The sequence below is a fragment of the Girardinichthys multiradiatus genome, chromosome 5 (genome assembly GCF_021462225.1).
Source record: "Girardinichthys multiradiatus isolate DD_20200921_A chromosome 5, DD_fGirMul_XY1, whole genome shotgun sequence".
In the NCBI taxonomy this organism is placed as follows: Eukaryota; Metazoa; Chordata; class Actinopteri; order Cyprinodontiformes; family Goodeidae; genus Girardinichthys; species Girardinichthys multiradiatus.
This window is the reverse complement of record NC_061798.1, coordinates 45,308,265-45,336,141: the sequence shown is the minus strand read 5'-3', so window position 1 is coordinate 45,336,141 and position 27,877 is coordinate 45,308,265. Positions and strand designations below refer to the sequence as shown.

At 39.0% G+C, this 27,877-nt stretch overlaps 1 protein-coding gene across 8 annotated transcripts in view; it reads right to left on the bottom strand.

Annotated features, from left to right (window-relative positions):
* lrba (LPS responsive beige-like anchor protein) overlaps positions 1-27,877 on the bottom strand; it is a 255,966-nt gene that overhangs the window by 52,345 nt on the left and 175,744 nt on the right. For all 8 annotated transcript variants that reach the window (XM_047366563.1, XM_047366561.1, XM_047366565.1 and 5 more), the window contains 7 exons: positions 23,570-23,687; positions 23,382-23,484; positions 22,128-22,243; positions 21,892-22,004; positions 11,633-11,773; positions 8,795-8,914; positions 4,264-4,416 (listed from right to left, as the gene is read on the bottom strand). In XM_047366563.1, coding sequence (XP_047222519.1) covers positions 4,264-4,416; positions 8,795-8,914; positions 11,633-11,773; positions 21,892-22,004; positions 22,128-22,243; positions 23,382-23,484; positions 23,570-23,687 — 864 coding nt within the window. The remainder of the gene's footprint in view (positions 1-4,263; positions 4,417-8,794; positions 8,915-11,632; positions 11,774-21,891; positions 22,005-22,127; positions 22,244-23,381; positions 23,485-23,569; positions 23,688-27,877) is intronic.

Below are 27,877 nucleotides of genomic sequence, written 5' to 3'. Positions count from 1 at the left end.
CTGTGATGCATCTGCATGAGCAGTATTAGTCGACTAGTCAACATCAAACGTAACATTTTTGGCAAAGATTATTGAAAAGGAGTAAACCTTTATATCAACTTACCTTTTTGGTAAAAAAAAAAACTTGATTCATGTGATTTCATGTGCAGTTCCTCAAACTTCACTCTGGGGCCACTTATATTTCATGTCTAATTAAATATTCGTATAATATCAATGAGTTGGGGGGGTCCGTTTCTGGTCCTAGAAATGCAACGTTAGAGATCTATGTCTTTGACTGTTGTTGAATCCTTCTCATTTAGTTTCTATTCTCTCATTAGCTCTGGAACATACTTCACGAAAACATGGGATGTGCAGAAATATTTGGCTCCTTTAAATCAGGAAAACAATAATGTTTAGCACAGCTTTCCCATAAAGGCCATAGATTATTTTGCCCGGTTTATTTTTTTATTAGTTTTAGCTATTCATTAATTTTAAAAGCATTTTAATGTTTTTTATGTAATGATTACATTTTCCTAATATTGTTTTAACATGTTCCTGATCTTTAGAGTAATTTTCTTTAGCTGTATGTTTCTTTAAAGCCCTCTAAATGACCTTGTATTTGTGACTTAATATTTAAATACTCCAGAAATCATGAAACAACATAATGCTGAAGTTTACTTGTGATTCAACAGAGAAAAACAGTCATTTCATTGTTTTTTGCCATCAGGAATGACCGAGGAGCTTCATTGAAAAATCTCACCAACTGGTTAAATCTGGACATGATTTTCGCTAAAATACAGATCCTTAAAATCATCGTTTAAAACTTCCTTTAGTTCTAAAAAGGTGAGAAATTGAAACTTTAATGCATTATGTGACAGCCAAGCCAGGCTCAGCTTAAGCCCCACCCATTCATCTAACATGGTCTACAGACCAAAAAAGCAGTAAAATAGCAAGTCTTTTAAAGATGTTTTATTAATGTACACTTATCTGTGGGGCTTCTGGAATTACCTCTAAATTCAAAACTGTCCCTGAGTTGGATAAAAACTTTGTAAATTGACAAATCAAAGGTAAAGTATTTAACATAAAAGAGTTCGATAATTGAATAAGGAATTCAAACATGCTTTCACACTCAGGTTTCTGTTTCGGACAATTATCCCGACTTGGAAAATGGTGAAACCAACCTCCATGTAAATGCAAACATTTTATGATTGCATAGGATGCTGGAATTAAGAAACCAAAGCAACATGATTTTAAGAGGATTATACACGAGAGAAGAATTCGATGTATAGTCCAAAATCAGAATGCAATTTTCATAATGTATAAAAACAAAGAACGAGCAAGAAAAAAAAAAAGACATTTGCTTGTGCCAAAAATGTTCATGTCCTTAAAAATTGGCTGCTTGTTGAGTTTGTATAGAACAAAAGATGCATTTAATAAAGTTATGGAAATGTTGAAGTTTTTTTGAAGGCTAGCAGCTCCTGGCTGCATTTTTAAATGTTAACTTACATCCAAGAGGCCATGAAAAAAAATGAGTCTTCCTCAAAAAAAAACCTCATAAAATGTAAACATATCTTACAGTGGTTCAAGAATTGATTTCACACAATAAGTAATAGTTTATATGCTACATTCACTACAGCCCAACTTCTCCAAACTCAGTGACCACACATGTGTGAAATCTATTTTTGCTCAGCAAAAATCACACAGGTTTTCAGCCTATAAACCAGCATGCTTCCACCACAACAAGCTTCCCATGGCCCAGAGCAGACTGACAGCCAAAAACAGTGTGTGATTAATGACAAAGGCATGGTCATATCAGTGGGCTGGTTAACAGACCCCCCCATCAGACTACAAAGGTCACAGAGCACACCCAGCCTCATCAGCACCCATTACTACTGTGAGCTCATATCACACCCAAAGCTGCAAATGCTGAGTCTCAAAAACATAAGAAAATATATTGCCGTAAATTTGAAACACCAAGACTGAATTTGAGTTAAAATTTAAGTTTTGCAATTAAATTTATTACTTTACCAAAAAAAGATGGGCCAGCCTGCAGGCTAAGAGCAAGTCAAATTTGGCAAAGTCAACGTCTTAAAAGAAATAATAAAAATGACTCAACCTAAAAGTGATAACCAACATCAACCAATATAACAGCAGAAAGTGCTAATTATTAAAGGATTCATGAGCAAAACAAACCCGTTTGCTTAGCAAAGATCCCTCGTCTGGGCTGAGCGTTCTGTACAGAAGGAGAGACAACATCTCAAATAAAGTCTGACTATAACCGACACAAATATACACACTGATTTAGTCCGATCAGACCGCAGTAATCACACGCAGCAGCACACAACCAGTGAAAACCGCAACAAAACGGTACGATCATTAGCTGAGGTCTAGTAGATTCTTTCTGGCCACAAAACTTTGATAGTCAGAGCATAATAAGCAAATAAGATGCTCAGGAAACAGGAAGAAATGGCTCAATCAGAAATCAACACTGTCCTTTTTAATTAGTATTTTCTGCAATGTTGTAGGAAACAAATGCCAGTCATACTAGGTCATGGGACATCAGAGATGTGGGCACAGTGTGGCTCACATTTATTGGTCCTCTTGGTAAAGATTTATTAAAAAGCCTTGAATTAAATTCACCTTTCTCTGCAGCGTTCACTAAAAAAAACAACCTTTAATCTGAGCAAATTTGTTCAAAAATCTCCCAAAGTCACCTTTGCAACAAACAACACCTCTGCTATCAGTTCTTTGTACAACCTTCTTTTAACAAATGGGACAGAACTCTGTCCTCTCCTAGAGAATTGCACAAGGTTTGAACAAACAGAGAGATATCTCGGCAGAATCTCCTTAGGTCACCCAGAAACCTTGGTCCTCTCTTATGTTCTCTTGTCTTCAGCTCACTGCACTGAGGAGGCTATGGAAGAAGGTTGAATTTGTCTCTGCTGAACCATTTCTATGTTCATTTGGGCATTTGTTCTGGACCATAATCACATGTTTTGGAGTCATTACATATTTCCCATTGTACTAAAAATATGACGCTCTTTCCCACAGATTTCTTTCACACTCCTGGAATATTTGTCGCCCCAAAGCTCAATCTTTTGGTGCTCTTACAGCAAACCTTTGGAACGCTCTGTACCATGCCAGAGTCTGGTTTCTGAAGTGGATCATGCCGGAGTGAACCCATCCCGGACCCGATGTGATATGAGAGGAGCTCATTTGAGTAGAAGAAGAAAAAAACGAAGAGCACAGATCCAAAGACGAAAGAGTTTGAAAATGTCTTGTGGGGCTACGTGGATTAGTGAAGAGGTGCAGGTGCACAACTATATTTGAACATCAAAGTAGCAACAGAAACACAGATGATTGTGACTTTCTTCTTTGGGCTTTTGTTCTTCTCAATAAGCGCACTACTGCCCCTGAAACAATGCTTTGCAGCTGCATGATGCTGTTTGGTCTAGTCTAAAAATCTGTGTGAAAGCAAACCACACCAACTGTAGGTGTGAACTTTCTAATTTTTACTGATCCCTGGACCGGACCAGCAGTGTAAATGCACCTTTTGTCTCATCCGTCTAAAGCACACGATTGCAGTTATTGTCACAGTAGCATTTAGCAAATTACCCACATTTATGTTTGTGATGGTAGGACAAAAAAGATTTTTTTCCCTTTCAAACAACCTGTTTTTATGCAGATAGCATCTGACAGCAATGAAGAATGTGTGACCCCAAGCTGGCCAACTTTGCTGTAGTTCCTAAACAGAAAGCTTTGCAGAACCCTTAAAGTCCACTATGGCTGGTGGCATGCTAACTCTGGGTGCTTAGCCAGGGAGGGGGCCAATGACTAAATATTAATAAATTTATACCCCAGGAGGTTACGCATTACCAAATAAATGATTAACCTAAAAAAGGAAAGTATAAGTAAAAAACATATACCTGTTACATGTATTGTATATTATTAGGACCACCTATACTGTAGTGTGGCTCTGGTGTATTTCTAAAAGATAATTATTTTTTTAACTTGGGATTCCTTGTTCCTCACCAAAAAATGAAAAACTTAAGTTATGATTATATTCATTTGTCAATGTAAGATTATGCTCCAGCATTAAACGGTGAATTTAAAACGTTTTACAAATCTTTACTAGGGATGCAAAAAGGTATGGAGGCTCCTCTATGCAAGCCAAAGAAGACTTAAGAAATTACTATACCAAAATTACAAGATCATATTTATAAAATTTAGACTGCGCACCTTTAGCGCTCTTGCTTTATTTGTTGTGCTTCTGATGAGACTCACCTGCCGATTAGTCCGAACAAAGTCCTCCGGGCTTTTGGCCCAAGGTGGAAGATCCACATCAGAGACAACAACGCCGTCCTCCATCACTCCCAGGTTGTAGTTGTTGGCGTTGACAAACATCTCAGGCAGATAGAAGAACTCTGGGATCAGCTCCTGAGATAAAAAAACACAGAAGAGAAGTATTTTATCAAAAATCTAATAAAATAAATAAGTAAGTAAGTAAGTAAAATGTTATTTATATAGCACCTCTCAAGACACAGATCACAAAGTGCTTCACAACACTAAAACAAATTACAATTGGAATAATATATTTATATATGTAAAATAAAAGAAGATAAGATATTAAAAAGGTATGAAAATCTGCAACACTTATCACATAAACAGAGATGTAGAGTTGAGTCAAGTCAGACTCAATTTAGAAAGGTATCGCTTTTAGTCTTGATTTGATGAAGTCACCATGCCAGCCGATCGCTGGTGTGAAAATCCAAGTCGAGCGGTTTGTGACTTGAGTTGGACTCAAGATGTTTTACTTAAAATACTTGATATCTGACTTCCAGCAAACAGAAGGAATGTTATGTTTATACTAGCTTCCTTTAAAGACCAGATGTAACACAACATCCATTCAGGATGCAAAAGAAAGAAATACAGTGGTGTGACTGAATGCTAGTCAGAGAAAATGATGGGTCATTTGATTTGCTTGGTCAAAAAATTAAAAACCAGTAAAGGCTATAAAGTCTAACTTCTTACAACATTTAAACATACCAAAAGTACAAGACAAAGCAAATATGGTGACTAATGTAGGGCTGCTGGTTCTCACTCCGATTTAAACTCAAAACAGGAGAAGAATCAGCTTTTAAAGTCAGATGGTCACACTGCATTCTGCTAATGTTACAAAAGTAAGTTGTACCATCACATTACCAGTACCCCCACCATTAAAATAAAATGATTTCCTCTGATTATATGTATGGGTCCAGGCTCTTTACTTTCAGTCTGACCCAAACGACATAATTAAGTCTTATAAAATAAACTTCACTGGAAATAAACTTAGTGTTGTGTATACACAGTTGAGCCAAAACTTACTCATTCCCCTGGCAGGTTCAGATAAAATAGTTCTCATTCAACAAGGACGTTTGTTTTCTGATAGGAAATGAAACAGACGTCTCTCGAAAGATAAGAAAACAACGTAAAGGAGGTTTTTAACTGCCTTTATTCACAAATAATTAAACTATTTATACCCTGCTTAATAATGAATGGAAAAAAATAATTTATTGGCATTACAGTAATCAATCCCTTCTTATAGTTATTGATTAGCTTCTTTCATGTTCCCACTGGTTTCATGGTCATTCTTGGTAATGAGATCCAAGTGCTTTGTTACCATCACCCTAATCTTTGGCTTCCTCCAGAAATTCTCTATCTGCTCCAGTTAGGGACTCCAAAAAAAATCCAAAATGTCAATATTAGTTGATGGTAAAATTAAAAGACTATTTTAAACCAGAAGGGGAATGAATAATCTTGAGAATAATTTGTATAAATTCACTAGTATAAGGATCTGGTATTACTCATTTATTATTGTAAAAGCTGACTTGTACCGTTGTGGTTGGTTAACACGGATATCTGTTTTATTTTGTATAGGAATAAAATGTATGTTTATTTTTTTTATTCTGAATCAGTCTATTCATTTATTGTAAAGTTGAAAACTTATAAAAATCATAAATAAATCAAAAAGCAGCAAATCTTAACGCTTTACTCATGAAGTATTTTACAGTAAAATCTAACTTAATTATAATTTTAATAGTTTTCTGCAATTAAAAAAGCCCTATAAAAGATTGCATAATCCACCAATTACCTGAATTGAATAAATTAGTTAAATAAGCTTCATCTAACCATCTAACCCTATGAATTTAGGGTTTATGACTCAGGATTGACTCAGGACTCGCATGACTTGTAACTGGAAAGGAAAGACTTGAGATTAATTTGTGACTTGCATAAAGACGGCATTGATTAAGTTGAAGGTAAGATGATAATGTTAGATGAAGATAAAGATGATATTTTTAGCTTTTAAACCTGAAAAGATGCAGAAGTTGATTCTGAGTAAAAGCAAAAATATTCTGCATTCATCTAAAGCTGGTTTGTATGATCAACACTAATCTGTTTTCTTTCCCAAACTAGAAAAACTCAGGGCCCAGTTATGTTTTTTTTTTTTCCGCCACTAAGTTTAAACCAGCTGAAAAAAAGCCTACTTCTAATTTCTTGTTTTTCCATAACAGACAGAAAAAAGCAAACCAAATTTTCTAACTATGATCGCTTTATTATGCTGTCACAAACAATATAACAGCACATTTTCAAACTTCAGGATCACAAAGAAAAAAAGACATCTCTGATTGGGGACGCAACCTTATATGTTTAGCCATTTGTCATTCCTAACAAAGCAGAACTTGCCACAGTGAGAATAAACATGAGGATCATGTCAGAGTTTCACAACATGTAGATAAATCAGAGCTGCCCTCTAGCCTTCAGTTGTGTTATTTCTGTTTGCATGTCTATTATGAAAGACAATCAGTACACAGAGCGGTTCAGTTCTTGGATGCCTGCAAGTAAAGTGGAGCGCAAAATGTACAAAGTTGACATTAATCTAAACGTTACCCCCTCCACCACCATCTTCACATGCACTTTATAAAAAACTAAAGTATTTATTTCATATTGAGCTTTGGTGAAAGGCAGGATGTTATTTGGGTAAAACATGTTTAGGTTTTTGTCTTTATTTGTTCTTCCGATGGAGTCGTACACAGACAGTGTCAATCATTGGGTCACCAACATCTCATAATTCCTCTCTAGACAACCTGCGGGCTAATAAACAAGCACTTTTTGGGTTTCTATGCATTTTTCTGTCAAAATTTCATATCATATTTTTCCCTTCTCCATACCTCACCACACTTTTCCAGACTGCATACGAGCTGTGCTTTCACCTTTACTTTAGGAAGATGGACCGTGGCTACTTGCTCTTCAAAACAAACCACTGAGACACATCTCCATCTCTCATTGTTACAAAGAAAACGGTCCTGTTTCCACCTCAACAGTCAAATGAGCAAACAAACTCACAGGTTTACGACAACACGGCACTTCCTCACTTCTGAAATCCTTTCACTTCACAAAACTTGACCTTAAACCAAAGGTCAACGCCTTAACGAGGCCTACAGCTCACCCAGGTTCACTCATTGCTGCTTGCTGTAAATTTGAGCTGGAGGTCGCTCAAATCAGGCACACACACACACACACACACACATCGTAGGCTTCACTCGCCAATATTCAAGCCTGCCTAGCATGGACTATTATGTGTGGAGGCCCCTTTGCCCCAGCTTGGTCAGAGGCCAGCCCCTCTGATCCCCAATCCTGTCCTGTCACGGGTCACTGGAAGGGGCTTTAGCCCCTAGGCTCTCCTGCTACACTTCCACTGTTGCTACCTCTAACTCCGCTTCTTCTGTGCTTCCCCCTCTGATGCCTCTGGGGCAAGTCTAGGGGTCAGGGGATTGGGGATGAGAGGTCAGTCAAGCGTCACCCAGGCTAGAGACACATTAAATCTGCGTGTTGTAACCCATTATCACCTAGTCTTTTCCAGTGGCATAAGAAAACAGAAGGGCCTTTTGCCCTCTAGCAGGGACAGAAGTTTGCTATCAATGGCCCAAACGCAAAAGCTAAATGGTGTACTTAGCATACCTAATTGATACATCTCATCCCTAATTCCTCTATTGCTTAGAACAAGAATGTGCCCATCCAGGTGGATAAAGTCGACGGACCTTCATTCAAAGCTACTAAAAATTCTCACTGAGGGAGGAAACAAACTGATGCGGACCAGATTTTCTTTGTTTTGATCTGAAGTTGAGCTCTCACAGTTTGATCCACATTGACAGGTCTAGACTGAGAGAGCAAACGAGGGCTGTTGTTGGGCTTTCGCAATCAAGCATTGGCCAGCTACACAGTAACACAATCCATATGTTTTTATCTGAGGAACGCAAGAGGGGGGCGGTGAACGCAATCAAGCGTCAAAGCCCCCAACACCACTGCTGTTCCCCCATCCAGTGACCCAGTGCCAGGAGAGCAAGCAAACCCGGCTCTGACAGTGAATGTCTAACTGTAGTTGTAAATGTTTTAGGAGAGCAGTTAAAGTGTGCACCGGGGGCTCCAAGGCCCTCAGTATGGGAATGACCTGAGCTGTAGCAGGGCAGATCCAGAAGATCAGCACAGTTTTGGGGGCCCAATGGGCAGGAATTCAAGTCCATGTTATAGCTGGCTGAATCTAAGACAGGCAGCTGAAACAGATGAGGATCAGTCTATCGCTTTGATCAGAAGACCAGGAAGCTTTCATAGCGTGGGGACATTGATTAGGAATGGCGGAACATTTCTCTTTAGAAACATTTTTTCTGCCTTGTTAGGGAGGTAACAGGGATTTATTTTTTTGCAGTTCTCAGAACTTTATCTGTTTTATGGATTCTTATATAAATCCAGTGTATGCAGGATTAACTGTGGAGAGTACCTTAACATCAGATGTGTCTCTCTGGGAGTTTCTCCAGGCCCTGGACAGTGAGGAGAAGGTGCGGTCAGCATGGTCAAACTTCCCTCCTTGAAAGTTAAGGAAGAACGTGGTGAAGGGTTCCTGTAAAGGTAAATAAAGAATAGGAATAAGGACCAGAATTTAGTCTTTCTACACAAAGCAAACAAACTGGTATCCAATAACTGAGAAATAACTAGAACCAAGAAATCAGCCTGTGAACAGAATCCGCAGATTTTTGGCTTGACCTTCCCTGACAGATGTCTGGCCAGTCAAAAAGTCGAAAATCGGACCTTTCTCCTGATCAGTAAATGCACCATATCGAGGTTGCTCTTACAACATTTTTAGCAGTGAAAGTTGTTAGTGACAGATGAGGACTCAAAGGTTAAAGCAAACCAAGTCAAAGGAGGCTTGAAAAGTATAGGAAGCTAAATAAAATGAAGCTATGATGTCTCTTCACTGTGTGCTGCTTATTTCGCTCCTTAGCCATTTTGGTCCTTTCATTCCCAATCCTTGGGGTACAAAAACAGACCCGTGGGCCAAATACAGTCCGTCAGATGTTTTCAACGAGACCCTTTTATTTTGTAGACATATTTTATTTCTACTGCTAGCACTTTTGCAAACTCATCCAACAGTGCTCTATTATAAGCAAGCTTTGCACAGGTAAAGAAAGAGCGATGGAAGATATGCTAAGAAATTTCTGTTCATCCTTGAAAAAAGGAAAACAGACACAGCATGTAGAGTTTTTAACCAGACATGGACATAAGTTTCTATTTACGACTGTTATCCGACACACAATATGACATCTCTGCTTGTAAGATAAATACAGTAATTAACAGCTGATCACAGCATAAAGGCTAGGAAAAACATTTATTTTTAAACATATCTTTCTTAAAAGAGAAATCAGAATGCGCTATATTTAGCTCAAGCCGGTCAAACAAAAGGGTTGGAAGATGGCCACAAATCTATGATTGGTACATCTCTAGAAAAAATGCACAGAACAGCTACACTCAATACATGTGTTCTTGATGGGTCTCTAATCGTGTTTAATCCAGTTAGGACAGATCAATAGCTGTCATTCTGATGCAAATGCCTGGAAACTACATGGACACAATACGCTGCGCCCCAGTTGTAAACCAATACTGAAGACAGTCGACCGAAATCTGCCTGAAACATCTTTTGTTTAAATCGACTGGAGATTACTATTAACACGAAGTATACAGTTAAAATCACATGTATAACACGGTAACATATTTGAAATATATATAATACATACATATAAGCACAATACTTAATCCACAATCAGTTTTTTCCTTTGTTTGCCTGGTTTGTAAGTGAGATCCATGAGTGAGCGTTGCTGGTGAAGTGGCTTTAGAATAAGCTGGCTAATGATGTGTGGGGATCAATGAGCGAACTCTACAGGGAGTTGCTGAGACAGTGAGCTACTGGGACAATAACGGCAAAAGGGAAAAAAACACTGCATGTGGGAGAAACTTAGTAACCTCCCTTTCCCATGAGTGCAGTGCGAAAAGATTGATGGCACCCATTTAACATAGGTACTGAGAGAGAGAGCACTTTACTGCTAAAGGCATAAACTCTTCAAAATATGAAAAAATGGGGACATCAAAGCACGTCTCAAATGAATCAATATTTAAAGAAATTCTGAGATGAAGGTCATGTATGGCAGCGGCATAATGAGTGACTATTAAATGCCATTAACACCATGCAGTTTAGTTGGTATATAGATTTTATACTGTCAACAGAAGCCTTATTAAAAATAGAATCATTTTAACATTCATCGGAATAACAATAATTTAATAGAACTTAATGAGCAGCCCTGTACTATTAATTTATGTAAGAAGGGAAATCCTGGAAAGTAACAAATTATTTTTAAGAATACATACTACTGCAATTTTTATCGATTCCTTTTCTCATTTGTATAGACATTAAAAAAGCATTTTAAAAAGTATTCATATATCAGTCTTTTCCATATTTTGCCATCTTACAACCACACCACAAACGTCAATGTATTTTTCAGGATTTAGTTTTTCTGACAGACAAACCCAAAGTAGTGCATCAATGTAAAGTGGAAGGAAACTTCTTTTACAAATTCAAATCTTAAAGGTGTGGCATGTACCATCACTGCAACTAGAGCTCCAGGCCTATATGCAAAATGGCTCAAGCTGATTCATATTGGATGTTCATAATTGTGAAGGACTTAGGTCACGACTCTTATTCGGTCACACGTAACTATGATTTTATGTAAATCATTCCATTGAAGCTCTGGCTTAATGTATTGTTCTACTTCTGGAAGGTAAACTTTCGCCCCCAGTCTTAAATCCTTTGGAGTCTCTAATACATTCTTCTACTTCTGACTTTGTCTTCGCTACTCTTCTATAAAGGCCAGATTTGCAAACTGAACAATAGCTCTCACTTGAGCTGTGGATCTCTGCAGCTCCTCCGGTGTTACCAAGGGCCACCTACTTTACTTAAGAAACTAGTAAGGCTCTATAAGAACAGCTACATTTATACTAAGAATATATTAAATATAGTTGGAATCTATTAACAAATTTTGTGACTTCTAATTTCTTCTACTCATGAAAACCTTTTGAAAACCATGGTTTAACTTCCTTCCACTTCCCCCCATCCTGGATTAAAAGCCAGGGAGTACAAGTTTAAATGAGACTGTCAGGTGTGTTTTACTTTGTGTTGGTCTATTACATAAAATCCCAGTAAATACTTTGAAGTTTGGGGTTGTAAAATGGCAAAAGGTGAAACAGGGGCATGAATAGTTTTACAAAACACAGTGTATGCCGCACTTACGATGCGTAGCAGCCACATCACGGTGAAGCTGGAGGTGGAGTAGTGGGTGCCATAGTGGAACTTCGGCACCTGATCATCCTCCCAGGATTCATATCGGTCTGAAAAGAATGCTGCCCTCTTGGGGTTCAGCGCTCCAATTGGCTGTAAAGAAATAAACAAACATACATTTTAAAACAAACAACTAAAAACATAATCCATAACCTCCTCTGACAATGGTTTTACATGATAACAAAACAAAGCTGAATGTAAACACAAAAGGAAAATGGCTAGGCTCAGACTGTTACTGTGAATACGTTTAGGGACCACTCCCCGCAGCACAATATGCAGTTGCACGGCATATGAAGCTGGCAACCAATGTGCAATTTCAAATGAATATTAGATGATGTTTCCTTTAGACGAGGATCAATCCTTCCCCTCAGAGTGCTTTTCAGAGGCTGTGAAACGGAGCCCCTGCAGCTGTAGTCTGTCAGAGAAAACTAATGTGATCCAATGAAAGAGCGCCTACGAGGAACAGCAGCAGCAAAGCTGGGGCTGCCTTTAATTCCTGCTTTTATTAATCCGTATCTAATACACTGCTCACAAGCTCTATTTCCAATAGAAAAAAAATGTTGAAGCTGAATTAATTTTCCATTGATCTCTAAAAAAAAACCACAATACTCCTACGCTCGGCTATTATTTAAATACTCATTGTTCAATTTTTATTATTGCTCTGCTGGACGTGCCTCATGCTCCGAAGCCCCGAACCACCCATCACCTCACACACACACACACACACACACACACACACACACACACAAGATCAATGGTAATGGAGTGATGGCTTTTTAAGGATGAGGGCCTTGCAGGCTGTGGATCAATTGGATCTCCTTCATATCACAGCAAGATTCATCCAGGCCAGCTCTGTGATATTGATCTAGGCTATTGTTACTGTTTCATGTGGGTGTATTGGGGCATATGTTTGTGTATATCTCTGCACTGGGATAGATTTTCGCACAGTGCGGCGGCGGTTTCTTCTTTTTATCTGTGCATATGTTTTGTTACATTGTAAATGGTGCTCCTGAACAAGCATAAAAAGGCAGCGCGCCACCACACTGTGCAGCTCCCCGTTGACAGTGATACACTGTGGGCTTCCTCAGGGCCGCTGGGGTGGCTGAGTACACACTGTGAATTATACATCACACCCATTGGTCTGATTTATAGCCCTAATAACAGTCGGCTCATTAAAAAAAGAAAAGGGAGAGGAGGCATATAAAAAAAAAAAGACTGAAAGTGCCAGTGACAAGAGAGAGAGAGAATTGTGTGTGAGTGCATGTGGGGCCGTTGGTCGATCCCGACATAGTTTACTGCTCTAAATTACTGTGGGGCTGGCGCTCTCCGCATACAGTAGCTCTAACGTAGCAGCTATGACGGCGCCGTACATCACTGCCGCTGCACCACAGATCAGCCTAATATGTTGTGGCACACTACAGCGCTCTGATGAGCACACAGAAAAATGAACCAATCTTGCTGTTTTAATTAGACCAAAGAGCAAGCCACAGAACAGAAAGAGGTAAACATCAGATAATTAATGCTGGATTAGTTTTAATCAGTTCTTCCTCAAGAAAGGAGGAATTCACAGGAAACAGGCTACACTTAGTGGAAACTAAAGAACAAATAAACAAGGTGATACAGGACTTATGCAAAACATTCAACACAAGGATACATGCATTATTTATAATCAGATTCTTGCTGAAATTTGAACTGCCCAACATTAGCAGTTAAAACAAACAATTTCTGTGCAGAATCATAAGGAAAAGCTTTGAAAAAGGAAACTCTGTAACTGACGTCTACATCAGGACCAGAGATGCACCAAGAATTCGGCTGGTAACCAGAATCAAATGGCTTTCAGCTTGATACCCAACAAGACTCTTCGGTGTGGATGTGGTTACCGAGTAGGGAAGACTCAAACATTTTTTTTCAGTATTGGTGAGGTGAATTAAAATAAAATCGGAGGAAGAACAGAGATGTAAGAAGCTATTTAAAAGAAAATCTTAAAGGACACGTTGGGACATGTCGGCGACTTATTCAGGCTGCACGAGAGCAAGAGAGAGTAAAATTCTCAGCTGATAATATGCAGGGCGAATGTATTACAGCAAAGATGCTGTTTTATCCTTTGGAGTGATCAACACCCGTCATGTCAGACAATTTTGACAGATTGTCCAAATTGTTTTCACTTTTCCCTGAGCATCAACTTTAAAACGTTGCCAAAAATGATTTCTATTTTTAAATGTGTCAATAAAGGTTTGATCAGCAAATTTCAGAAGGCGAGCTAAATTGTATTAAATATTACTTTTTTTTTTACTAAATAATGAGCAGCTTCTAGGGGAATATTAAAGGACCATTACCCAGTGGTACTTTGCTTAGAAAATGGTAAAGAGTCAACCCTGTAGACATATAATGGCTTACCAATGATTGGAGCATCACTGAGACTTTAAGTCATAAATCACAGGAACCTTTTGAAGTAAGTGTTTATGTATAAAGTCCGATGTAAAGAGTGAAAATGGTGTGGAGGCCCTGCGGGACAAGCACACAAGGCACATATGTGCAAGATCAATACACTATTAGCTGATCTGGCTGTGAGGAGCAGATTATAGTGCGAAGGTACAGAGAACACTCAATAAGTCTTCCATAGTGCTATCTGTGTGTACATGTAGACTACATAATAGATAAAGTGTGATTTTAATTGTTTGCTGAGCTTCATTAAAAGCCACAAGATGGTATTACCTTTTAAGATGTAAATGTACTGCTGGTTAAAGGGCTCATAATGAACAACTTCAGGAGCTTCAACTAATCAACTAACATGTCAGTCTATAAACTGATCTTTCTCTTGTGTGGAATTTATTTTTATTAAATATGTTTTCATTTCGTATTTTTGACTCAAAGGTTCCACATTTCATTACTTCAAACCCACAAACTTAAATGTATTTAATTATGATGATATATGATAGACCAACACAGGTCTACAGATTCTCAGCTACATTTAGGTCTGGACTTTGACTGGGCCATTCTAAAATATGAATATGCCTTACTCTAAACCATTCCATTATATCTCTGGCTCTATGTTTTGAGTCGTTGTCCTGCTGGAATGTGAACCTTCTTCTTGTCTCAAGTCTTTAATAGCCTCTAACAGGTTTTCTTTTCAGACTGTCCTGTATTTAGAGTCATTCACCTTCCCCACAAACCTGACAAGTGGCTACCCTGTCACTGCTGAGGAACAGTATTCCCACAGCACGAAGCTGCCACCACTATGTTTTACTTTGGGGACGATGTGTTAGTTTTCAACCACACAGATTTTTGCATGGTTGCCAAAAAAGTTAAATCTTAACTGAGCAGAACACCTTCTTCCACATGTTTGCTGTGTCCCACACACTGCTTGTGGGAATCTGCAAAACGGATTAATTATGTGTTTCTCTTTTTTCTTGTTGAACTGCAATAAAGGTAAGATTTGGGGAGTGAATTGCTAATTCTTGCCTTGTCAACAGGCTTTGCCACCTAAACTATGGATCTCTACAATACCTCCAGAGCTACCACTGGCCTCTGTACTAACTCAGTCTCTCCTTGTAAGTTTATGTGGACAGCCATGTCTTGGCAGGTTTGTAGTTATACCATTCTCTTACTATTTTTGAACCATAGATTGGAAAGTTCTCTGTGAGATGTTCAAGGCTTGAGATATCATTTTATAACCTAACCAGGGTTTTATCGTCTCCTCAGCTTTTCCCCTGACATGTTCAGATTAAATTAGACAGGTTGACTTTTGAAGGCAACAGGTTACACTATGGCGTATCATGGTTAAGTGGGCCGCATAGACATGCATGTCACCCTACAGATTTTCATTTGTAAAACATTTTTAAAGCTGTGTTTTATTTTCATTCTATTTCACAATTATTCACTTTTTGTGTTGGTCCTTCATTTAAAATCTCAGTAAAATATACTAAAGTGTTTTACTGTAATGTGACAAAACATGAAAAAGTTTAAGAGGTATTAATACTTTTGCGAGGCACTGTGCATAAATAAAATAAACTGAACCATCATGAGGAGATGAAGATTGATTTATAACACTTCTATGGGTTAAAACGGCAATTCAGGAAAAAAATAAAAAAACATTTCTGTGTCGCAAATTGCGTTTGGAGGATTGTGACGTACAATAGTGAGAATGTAACAACATTTGCAGTGAGCAGTGAGTGCTTATCGTTGCTACAACGTTATCTCTGGGGTCAGCGCTTGATGTCAGGTTGAGGGTAAAGTTTATGATAAGAAAGTCCCCGGGGTCGAAACAGCTCTGGTAGCCGGGGACATAAATTCTGTGTGGCCCCTGGCAACGATGAGTGTGTGGCACACACATGCATTCATGGCAATTTGGTTTCTCAATGTCACTGGAGGATTCGCAGATGACCTGCTTCTTCAAGAGACAACCACCGACGTGACATATTGGAGGAGGGTAAGAGAGACGCGGGGGGGTGAGAAAGCAGTGAAAAGGAAGAAGGAATAAGAAACAGTAAAATGGAAACAAAGGGTTGAGGAAACAAACCAAGCAAGGTGGTGGTGAATAGCGCCCAGACGAGGATGCAAAACACAAATAACTGAAGGTCACAGAGCAACATCTTGCAAAAATTGCAAGGGATTGTTGGTTCAGAATTGCATGGTGGGGGATGGATGAGAGAGGGTGTATAGCTCTCTTTGCCCTTTTCCAGACACTGCAGTCTGACACGGTCCAGCAGTCATACACTGATATCACACACATGTCAACAACATGAATAGAACAGATGTAATAAAGATTCGCCCTCAACCCTCCCTCCCTTCTTCCTCCTCTGCTGTTCTGAGCGGCAAATGGTGATGTTCTTCTTCTATAACGTGCTCTCCTCCTCTTTTCAGTGGTTTCAGGTCATCTATCTGTTTCTCCTCCTTCAACCCAACTCCCCTTCAGTCACAAACTCCCCGGGGCTGCGACGCTTCATTGAGTTCAGAGGCTGAGCTGTCTAAACTCGGCAGCAGCGCAAAAGCAGAGGAAAACGAAGCCAGAATGAGTTAAGGAGGAAGAGGAGGGCTAGGTAATTGCTTGGACTCATGCCTGTGTGCCTGACTGCCATATTTACCTACTGGGCAACTTTGAAGCAGATAAAAAGATAAATTGTATGCAGCTTCCTACAGAGAGATAGAAAAAATAAACAGCATAAAACAGAAGGAGGGGATCAAACCCGAAGACAAACTGATGATTGCTAAAAACTGTGGTAGCAATAAATATCACCTCTCTCACCATCACACTTACATTTTAGCAATATAAACATAGGCTTACACAAGACAACTTTGTGCAAGTTGATGTTTTCCCTGTTAGAAAAACAAGATGCAAAGAAACAAGACAATTGATGCACATTAAATGAAAAGTTATGGAAGCTGTGTATTAAGTTTCTACTGCAACTGTATTTTTAAAAGCAGCATTAGCGGCTAGCCTGCTGAAGGCAAAGAGCTAACCTGGTGGTGTCCCTCTGCAGGGAATGGTGACAAACTGGTTTAAAAAAGCTTTCCCTGCTCCTGTATAATGTCTAGCATATAGTTCACAGGGTAATTTGTATGCTTAATGCTATTATTATGAAAGGTTACAGCAGGAAGTTGTGTCTCAGCTCATCAGCTGTATTGATGATGTGAAGAAAACACACCTGTCTGACAGAATATAAGCTGAATCTCAGCCAATATTTTTACTGCTTTCTGTTAGTCTGTGGCGAGTGTTTGAGACCGCGTGTTTCCTGGACAATTAGAAAATGGTAATAAAACCCGTCAGAAAAGTTACCATGGTAACCATTAAAACCGATAACTGTGGACGCGGTGCATGGCGTAAAGGTAGAGCGCCCGACCCAAATTTGTAGGGTTCAGCCATTGACACAGCTGTCCCGGTTCCAGAGCAGACCCCAGAGACCTCCACTGCATGTCTTCCCCCTTTCTCCAGCCCACTTCCTGAAAATCAACAAATTAAAGGTAACTGGTGGCGCAAAAAAAAGTCAATCTTAAAGAAAACCCCCCAATAAATAACACCCAACAACCGTTTCATCCCCACTGGCAAATATGTAGAATGAAATATTTAAGGTTTTAACAAAAGATAATATTTACCCCCAAAAATATAGTTTTGCAAAAGCAAACTAGATTTGCTCAACAAGTTTTACTTTTCATTTCTCTCTGCAGGTGAGTCCACAAAGCTAAAAGTCAAATCCACCACTTTACCGCATCTCAGAATAAAATATAGCTGCTCACAGTAAAGAGGTGGTTAAAAACAGCTAAAACTAAAAAGCATCCCCCCCAACTTTTCCCAAGTCCATTAACAAATGCTTCTTTGCTTTCAGGGCTGATTTATTCTGTCATTTCTGTTGTAGCAACTTGACACCCGTTCAATCTTCTCACTCCAAATCTAATCCTCTGTCCTCCCTCTACAAGCCTGTTCAATACAACCTGAAGAAACTGGCAAACTGCAGCTTATTTTCTGACTTTCAGCCTGTGTGTGGGTGTAAGGGTGTAAAAGAGAAGTAGTTCATGCAAGTAAATAATCGCATGTCTGCATTCAATATGAAGGAGAATCTTTTAAGCACTTTTAGCTGCAGGAGTCTGTATTTATGAGACAGGTAGCATCTAAGGGCAGATCTCATTGTTTTAAAGCCATTTACTTGATACCTGGAGCTACCTGGGAGTACTACTTCACTTCCTGGTGTTTTGTGGAAGGTCAAAGTCTAAATTATGAAGAACTTAATAGACTTAAAATATTAGGGTCTGAAATCTGTTTTAACAGAAGATAATCAGGAATGCAGCCACCAACATAAGAAGCGACAAATTAAACATATGATTTAGAATCCTGTCAAAATAAGGGGAGATCTTTTCATGTAATCATGCAGCATTCATTAACTGCTCACAGTTAAATCAATAAAAAGTAAAATAGGAATCTATTTTTTTTCATTCTCTCTCTTTTTCTTTGGACATATGTCACCTTTTTCAAGCATTAAGCAGGAAAAGGCTAAAACCAAACATTTGCTCAATTTTGCTGCTTCCTTTTTCAGGGGTTTCGATAAGATGGTTCTCCAGACTTTCCGAATGTCCCTCAAAGGTTTTATTTGGACCTTTGCTGTATTTATCAAAAAACTTTTCACGTCCTTATAATAAATGTGAGGATTATATTGTTAGAACAATGAAGCTTTCATGAACTGCATTCAGGCAGGTCGTGAAGTCACGCCAAGTACAGTGAGAGATTTACTGAAATGTCTGGACCCATACAGGGTCGAGCAAAGATTAAAAATAATGGCCAAAATGTACCCCAAATTAATGTGGCATCTTGACTCCTATGAAAAACTTAAGCTTTTTGAATATGTTACGGTTCAACAAGAAAACATTATGCATAAATAATATCATTTAGTTGTTTGCACAATAATCATGTTCCTACAATGTAAATAATTTATTGCAATAAGGTTTTTGGTTGTAGCGTGATAAATATGTATATCGTAATAATGTGATTTTTTATTATTTAAACGTTAAGAGTTTATGTTAGAACAATAATTGGTATAGCTCTGCTTTCATTTTGTCTGGCTGGAAGCTCTATGTTTCCATAATGCACCATTTTCGGTTCATCAAACTGTTATTTTTGCTTTTTCATTCAAAAAAATGCATCAAACTTACCACATAAAACAGAATATTTTCTAAAGGTGAAAACTCTCAAAGAGCTTTACAAAAAAATTGTGACATCTGGATTAAGATCAGTCAAATAAAATTTAAAGAAACTAGAAAAGCTTCATAGAGCACAGACCACCTTCAAGGCAATAGGGTCATTGACGCATGTCAGGTTTTTCCATTACTGATGACCTACTCTGAGTTACTTCTGGCCAGAGTATATCTGCTGCTGACAGGGTGAGGAACCATGCTGGAATTCCAAGTTGTTGCACCATGGTCTGGCAATACTAAAGAATCCTTCAAAAAAATCCTTGATCCAAATGGTGCTCTGCATCGCCACCAACATCGAACCATCTGTTCTGTGCCCTAATACGCTGCTTGTCTGCACTTTTCATCCAAATTGGTTCATAACTTTTTGAGATATTTTGCAAACAGAAAAACAAACCAAAGCCAAAGACACAACCTCCTTGAGGGAGGTAACAAGGCATGAACCAGGTACTCTCATATAGAAACAGTACATTTAAAGTGTATGTGGCCCCAATTTCCTAAAGTTGCCCTGTGTTAAAAAAGGACCGTGCAAATGGCACACATACAGTATGAACTGATGGAAGGACGGAGCTTCCAGACAAAGTCTGAAACTGGAAATAATTCCCAAACCTTTTCCATACTTATCCACAGCTGGAAAACACCTAAATCAAATTCCATTTTTTCCAGAATCAGTAAGAACCCTGAACTCTGCTAACATCAAAAGACTGAAATCATGATTCCAGGTTGGGAGCAATTCAAAGTAAATAAATGAAACTATAAAACAAACAAAATGTCAGTTTCCAGAATCACTAAGAGCACAGTGGACTGATGGCAGCAAAAAGATGAATATAACACAGAGCTTAATTCAATTCAGTTCAATTAAAAAAAGCTTTATTAATCCCAAAGGGAAATTCAATGTTGTTGTAGCTCATATTATACAGGTAGATGCTGATGGTTGTGGGCAGGAAGGATCTCCTGTAACGGTCTGTCTTACAGCAGATCTGAAGAAACCTCTGTCTGAAAACACTCTGTTGTTGTACGACAGTCTCAGGAAGAGGATGCTCAGGGTTCTCCATAATGTTCTTCATTTTATGAAGAATACTTCTTTGCACAATGATCTCCAGAGGTTCCAGAGGAATCCCCAGAACAGAAACAGCCTTCTTTATCAGCTTGTTGAGCTTTTTTAAGTCCCTGGCTCTGATGCTGCTACCCCAGCAGAGACTTCCACAACAGACTTGCAAAAGATATGCAGCATCTTGCTGCAAACACAGAAGGACCTAAGCTTCCTCAAGAAGTACAGTCTACTCTGTCCCTTCTTGTAGACGGCTTCACAGTTGCATCTCGTCTCCAGTCTCTTGTCCAGGTGAACACCAAGGTATTTATACTCCTCCACCATCTCCACTTCTTGTCCCATGATGGAGATTGTGTTTGACCTATTCCTGTTTCCTTGCAGGGCTTCCTCAGCTTCCTGTGACCCTCTTCTCACAGTTCTCTTTATTACAGGTGGTCTCTGAACAAGGGGCTTATATTTCGAGCAGAGTAAAACAAGATAGTGATATGATTTGCCTAGAGGAGGTTTTACTGTAGAAATGTATGAGTCCTTCACATTTCCATAAAACAAATCCAGCATTTTGTTTTCTCTGGTAGAGAAGCTGACAAACTGTTGAAACGCTGGAAGTGTAGCAGAGAGTGAAGCATGGTTAAAATCACCAGAAATTGCCACAAACGTATTGGGGTGTTGTGTCTGTAGCTTAGCAACAACTGAGCTGATGTCATCACATGCAGTGTTGGCAACAGCGGAAGGTGGAACGTAAACTGTCGCCATAATAACACTGGTGAACTCTCTGGGTAAATAATATGAATGAAAACTTACTGCTAACATCTGGACTGCAGAGATGACACTTCAGAGTAACATGTCTTGGATTACACCATCTGTTGTTCACAAGTACTGCCAGTCCATCTCCTTTACGTTTGCCGCTCCTCTTTAAATCTCTGTCTTCTCGTATGGTCAGAAACCCTGGCACAGAGACGCTGGAGTCTCACATATGATCCTGGAGCCATGTCTCAGTGAAACACATAATACCACATTCCCGATACTCTGGCTGGGCCCTTTGTAGGGCTTGGAGTTCATCCAACTTGTTTCCCAACAATCTCATGATGCCCATCAGAATTGATGGAAGAGATTGGGGGGGTATTATTTGAGCTTTTGAGATAATAATCAGCTGCTCCCAGTTGTAAGAAGCAACCCCGTTGCCATGGAGATGCATCATAACAAATGCCCAAAAGTAGAAAAGTATTAGGAAACATCATTCCAGCTGCACAGCATCTGATACCGGAGAGGACAGTCGTCCAAAAAATCAATTATATCCACTACAAGAGAAATATGACTTCCCAAAAAGAACCATTCAGAATGAAAAATAACAGAGCTACTCCAACCCGCTGCCACCTTGAGTGGCGCAAATCTAGAATTCTAGGAATAAATTCTAGAATACATTATTCTATTCTGAGCTGTCTATTAAACACGAAGAAAAGATGACCTCGGGGCATCTCACCTTGGACAGATCTCTGTAGTTGCTGGGCAGAGTGAGATCCAGTTCTGCTGACTCATAGTTGGTGATGATCCAGGGGAAGACTGGGTACTGGCTCAGGTCATTATAGGTGCGACCTGCACATAAAGAAAGAAGAAGGTGACATTAATGCAACATAAAGCATCAAACCCTGACAATCATTGATGAAATTTCTGGCCTCAGCCTAAGAACATATTGGAGGTGTTTGACATCTTCCTCACCAGAGATGGTGTTGAGAAACATCAGGTACTCGAAGTTGGAAATCTCGCGCCGTTGCCATCGCTGCGTCATGTTGGATGTCTTGAAGAGCTGCTTGGGTGTGGCAAGAGAAATGCGTCTACAAGGAAAAGCAGAATGAAAAAACAGATAAAAAGGTTGAAGGCAGCGGTTTCTCATCGTGGTGAGAACCGGAACCAATACAAAGACGATCTTCACATCACAAAGACGGCAGAAAAAACATAAACCTACCACATTTACAGTCTGGCTAATTAAGAAGACAAATGAACTTTACATGTAGGCTGAATATACACTCGCAAGGCCTGGAGAATGATAAATGCTGCAGGGCAAAAACAAATGACCCCAAATCCAATTAAAACAAAGGAAAATTATGGAATTCATCAATGTCAGAGTGTGTGATTACAGCCATTAAACAACTGAAGAAAAAAGGATTTTCTAAATTTAAATACACAAAACCAAAATTCTCAGAAAGACACCAAACAATGGTGTAAATTAACAGAAATTTCATCGGGATTTTTAATTTGTACTTTTGATGACATCAAAGTGTTTAATCTCAAAAAGGACCTGTATAGGACAGAAAAAACAGATATGATAATAGCTGCGTTTCAAAAGCAGAGCCAGAATTAACTTTCAACAGCTGCATTAATAAACACTGTGGCACAGTTTCACTTACAAAATGAGTGCTGTGCTTCCTTTAAGTGTGAGCTGCTCTTCAGCTGCGGAGGTGATGTAGCCCAGAAACTGCTTTGATTAATGAGTCTGACAGAAATGAGTAAAATCTCACACTTTAATCTGGCACTTGTTACACACAAACCCACTCTCCTACTTCTTCACTAACTCATTACAGGATCCTTTTCTGATTGAATCTTTTACTAATAATGTTAATCAAAAAAAGGAAAAAACACTTACAAAGTTTCAACGACAATAAAGAAAGCAATAAAATGCCCAAGTCTTTGCAAAAGTGTTTGAAATAAAGACATTTTTTCCCTCAATAAATAAAATAATTAGATGATATTCGACGAAAATATGGTTGGTATTTAAAACAAGATGGGGATGAAGAGGTCAATGTTTGGCCAAATCAGTTTGGGAATGTGTGAGGTAGATATGGAGACTGAGAAGGCATGTTGGCATTTTGCTTTTTAACTTTACTAAACGTGTTTTGATCAGTTTTGATTCCAACCAGGATCTGTATGACCTGGGTGCATTTCAAGATTTAAATTCCAAAACAGAAGTCTAACCTGGTCTGAGGAAGGCCAAAGTTCGTGCCCACTCCAACACGAGGAAGGCTGTGGACCACCTTCTTTACTGTGGCTGCATCTGGGAAGTTAAACATGATGGCGGCTGCACAGAAACACAAATGTAGGAATATATCAGCAAAACAGATAAAATGAACTAAAAAAATCTAGATTGTTACGTTCTGTCATACTTCTGTTTGCCATGAACACTTCCAGAGCCGTGTTCTGCAGCAAGTAGCGTCTGGAAAAGACTGCACGGATCTCGGTGAACAGCCATTTTCCATGAAGACCTTCTGTGTAGGACAAAATCTGGGAAAACAGAAGAATAAAGGAAGTCTAGTTGGGTTATTTGTCCCTAGAGCTTATTTCATTTTCTATAATGAAAGAAACATTCATTTTATCATTTAAATAAAATAAAAACAATGATTTGAAAAAGATGTAGAAATAAAAGATACAAAGCAGATTGAAGTAAAAAAAGGGAAGAAAAGCAGCCTGAAGCAGAGTCGGTTCATTTTTCACACAGAGATGGCGCAACGGCCAGTACAGCACGATTAATGTCTTATATTGATCAGCCTCAATGAAAAAGGGATCCTTTTAGCAAGAGAATGGGTGCTACTGACCTAGAAGAAGTCGGGAAAGTGTTGAGTCCACTAAAAGATCATCTATTCTGATCCAAGAGTGGCATGGCAATGCTACAGGTTTCATGGTAAGCATCTGATTAAACTATTTGAGTATTTCTACACTGGTAACAGACACAGAGGTCAGATAATATCATGTTACTGAGCTCCTTACAGAAATGCTTGCATGAATTGAGTTTAATCTGTCCCTGTTGAGACTGTGGTGCTGTCAGAGTGATTTGTTCTGATGCCTGTCACCGAGCCCGACAGACCCAGAGACTTGGCTCAACCCCTGCGATTCGTGCCCTGACTAATACAGCATTTAGGTTTGCTCCTAACCTACTTAGCGCTGCTTTGTTAACTAGGTTTTTATTTTACCCTCTGCTTTCACTTTTAAACGTGTCTCCTGACAAGGCTGCATGCAAGGATATGCCTTAAAGGTAAAAGGGGACAACTGGGGTTGTCAGAGAATGGTTTAGAGGAGGGTTATTATTCAGAAATATTTAAATATGAGCTGCCAACCAGATCCTAGATCAGAGTTAAAGAGCTCATTAAACAGAGGGGACAGCGGACGGGACCAGCTGAGACCCTTAACTGAGGATAGCATCTCTACTGGCGTCTCTCAGAGGAGTAAGAGCTGCGTGCATCACAGACAGGCTTCAAAGTCTCTGGAGTTCAATTAAAAACGGATTAGTAGCTTGGAGAAGCTAGATGGTGCTGCTGCCACCGGCGACCCATCTTCAGATGACTGGACCAGTAACAGGATGGCTCAGCTCTAAACCGAGAGATCCAAAAGTGTTCTGTAATACTAAAATATGAAAAAATAACATGAGTTTTACTAATTCTGTAATTAAGGGAAATGGATGGACACAAAGATTTAGTTTGAAAAACCAAAAAAAAATTTAAGACAATATTGGTTCCACAAAAAGAAACAGGTTGTATAAAAATTATTTATAGAGATTGTTGTTGAATTGACTCAAAAAAAAAATAATCCTTTATTGTGATATAATAAAGGACATTTATAATAATATCTTTATTTTGAAACACAGATAAGGACATATTGTTCGTAATAAAACACGGTCCTCACATTAGAAAAAATTATTACGCTGCACAAAATGAGAAAGTCCTTTTTTTTAGCAATATTGTTGTTGAAAATTGTGATGGATTATTTACTATAAATACACATGGAACATAACAGCCAACAAATCTTACACTCCTCTGCAGCATTAAGTCTGAGCACACTGATACTAAGACCTAATTTGATCTTTTTAAGCTTTCTTCCCATTTGTTTTTCTAAAAAAAAAATTTCAGTCTTTAGTGAGTGAATAAAGTAAACTTTTCACCTCCACCAGGGAGACTGACTTATTTCCTCCCCAGAATTCACCAAGATCTCATATTGGATGTCAAGAAGACGCCCGGCGCTGAGCTGATGAAGCTGCCATCCCTGATTCCTCGCTCAGATATGACAGGAACCGAAGCAGCCAGATGTCATATTTTTCTCCAGGTCCATGAATCTACCGCATCGTTGTAAATAGCACTCTATGTTCCTGAGATCATTGTCCCTTTCCATTGCAGATGAAAAAGCTGGGTGGGTGACAACGAGCGTGACAAACTATCCATCCTGTAATGCTTCCGCTGTTCCGACCACGTCTGGACAAATTACCATGGTGTGGAGGTTATTGTCCGAGCTAGAGTTATGGCTGCTCCGGCTTCCTCTGGGATAAATTTTAATAGGGGAAATGACCCGGTTGGAATCAAAGAGATAGCAACGCTACAGTGGCAGGGAAGGCACACGGGCCCTAGCGTCACGTTTGCATTTATATAAAACATCACAAAAAAATATAAAACAGCTAGAACCAGAAACTGTGTAAAATCAGAAATATTTTCATCACTGTGTGACATTAATCCAACTAAACTGTTCCTGTCTTAGTTGAATTACAGTTTTCAAAAATTACTTCTATTTGCTAAATGCCTGAATCATAAGATCATTTTTTTTTAATCTACTTAGAATAGAAGATGATGTCATGGCTTCATAAGCTTCTGATAGGTTAATTCCCATCCTTTGAGTTAGAGGCACACCTGTGGTTGTTTTGAGGCAACACCACAAACACAAACTGCTTCCTTGTGAGACAACATGGAACTGCGTGTCTTCACAAGTCTGGTTCCTCCTCAGGTACAATTTCCAGATGCTTGAAAGTGCTACATTCATCTGCTTAAACAAATATATGCAGGTCTAAACACCACTGGAATGTCCAGGCCTAATAATGGTTAGAAAGGAGATGGGTTCTGTGTCCCAGAGTATTGGTGTGAAATGTGTTTGCAAATGCACACACTGGGGAACACTAAAATTTTTGGAGACATATACCAAGGTTTAATGACACTAAAATTCAAGTTTTTGGCCACAAAAACATTTATTTGGAGGTAAAGGTGGAAGCTTGCAAACCTAGAACAAAATCCCATCTGTAAAGTAAGGGGGTGGCAGCATCATGTGGCAATGCCTTGCTACAGGAGAGACTTTTGTGATTCACTGAATGGGTGGAATGTGTAATCCACATTATGTGGAAATATTACAGCAGCTGCTTATAACATCAGCCAGGAAGTTAAAGCGGGGGAACAAATGGGTCTTCCAAAAGGACAATATCCCTAAGCATCCAGTCAGATTAGCCACAAAGTGGCTTAATAGCCCTAATCTCAGACCCACAGAAAATTTGTGGGCAGAGCTGAAAAGATGTGTGTGAGCATGGTGGCCTACAAACCTAACTCGGTTACACCAGTTTTGTCGGGAGGAATGGGCCGAAAGTCCAGCAAACTACTGTGGGAAGCTAGTGGAAGGATACCCAGAACATTTGACCCAAATCAAAAAGCAATGCTACCATGTACTAAGGAAATACATTTGAACTTTTGATTTTGATGAAAGTAAATCAACAACTTTTAAAACATTGACATTTAATAAATAGTAAGCAAATATCTATCCATCTCTCTCTCTATATATATACATATATATATATATGTGTATATATATATATATATTTCTCTCTCTCTGTGAAATTCCTACATGAGTGGATTTTTTACAAGAATGTATTGATGTTTTATCTCAAGTGGAACTGTATCCATGGATTTAGGTCTCGCACATCCCAAGATCAATTTAAAGCGTCATGCAAGAGAACACAGCCAAAAGAAAACAAAGGAACGAGCCTCGATTGCGAGGCTCTCTCAAGCTCCCCTCCTCCTCTTAACCTGTTTGTGTGGCAGGCCGCTGCTCATTTCTGAAGCACTGTCGTTTGTCTCTGTCAGACGCCCAAAAGACCGCAGAATGAAGAGGGACATATGAAGAGAGGCCGGGTGACTGTGGCTGCGATGTGCAACCACACACATACACACAAAAAAGCAAAAACTGTCACCACTGAATCTCGGCGACTGTGCCTCTCCATCACTCCTACCTTTTCAAACCAATTCCTAATTTCTGAGCAGGGCTTCTCTAGAAAACAGGTACAGCGACTTGGAGCAATACTGCAACACAAATTCAATTTCTTGGAAATTGAATCGGATTAAATAGTAAGGAGACTAACGGTGCGACTATCAGGAACATGGCTCAAGATAAATGAGCCTCTCATCTGACTTCGCTGCTGTGAAGGCTGAGTGTGTGCATGGTTTCAGGCTGATAAGAACATTCGGTTAGAGAGAAGAGAAACCAGTGCCAGATACCAATGATGCTTATTTGTCATAAACTACAAAAAAGGAAAGGAAATGCTTAAAATGCCTCATAAACAGAGTTTGATGAATGGCATATGCATATTTGCACATTGTGTTTAATGTTCTGTGCATCCTCAGAAGAAAAAAGAGGTGATTGAAGTTCAATTTGTTGCTTGTTATTAAGTATTT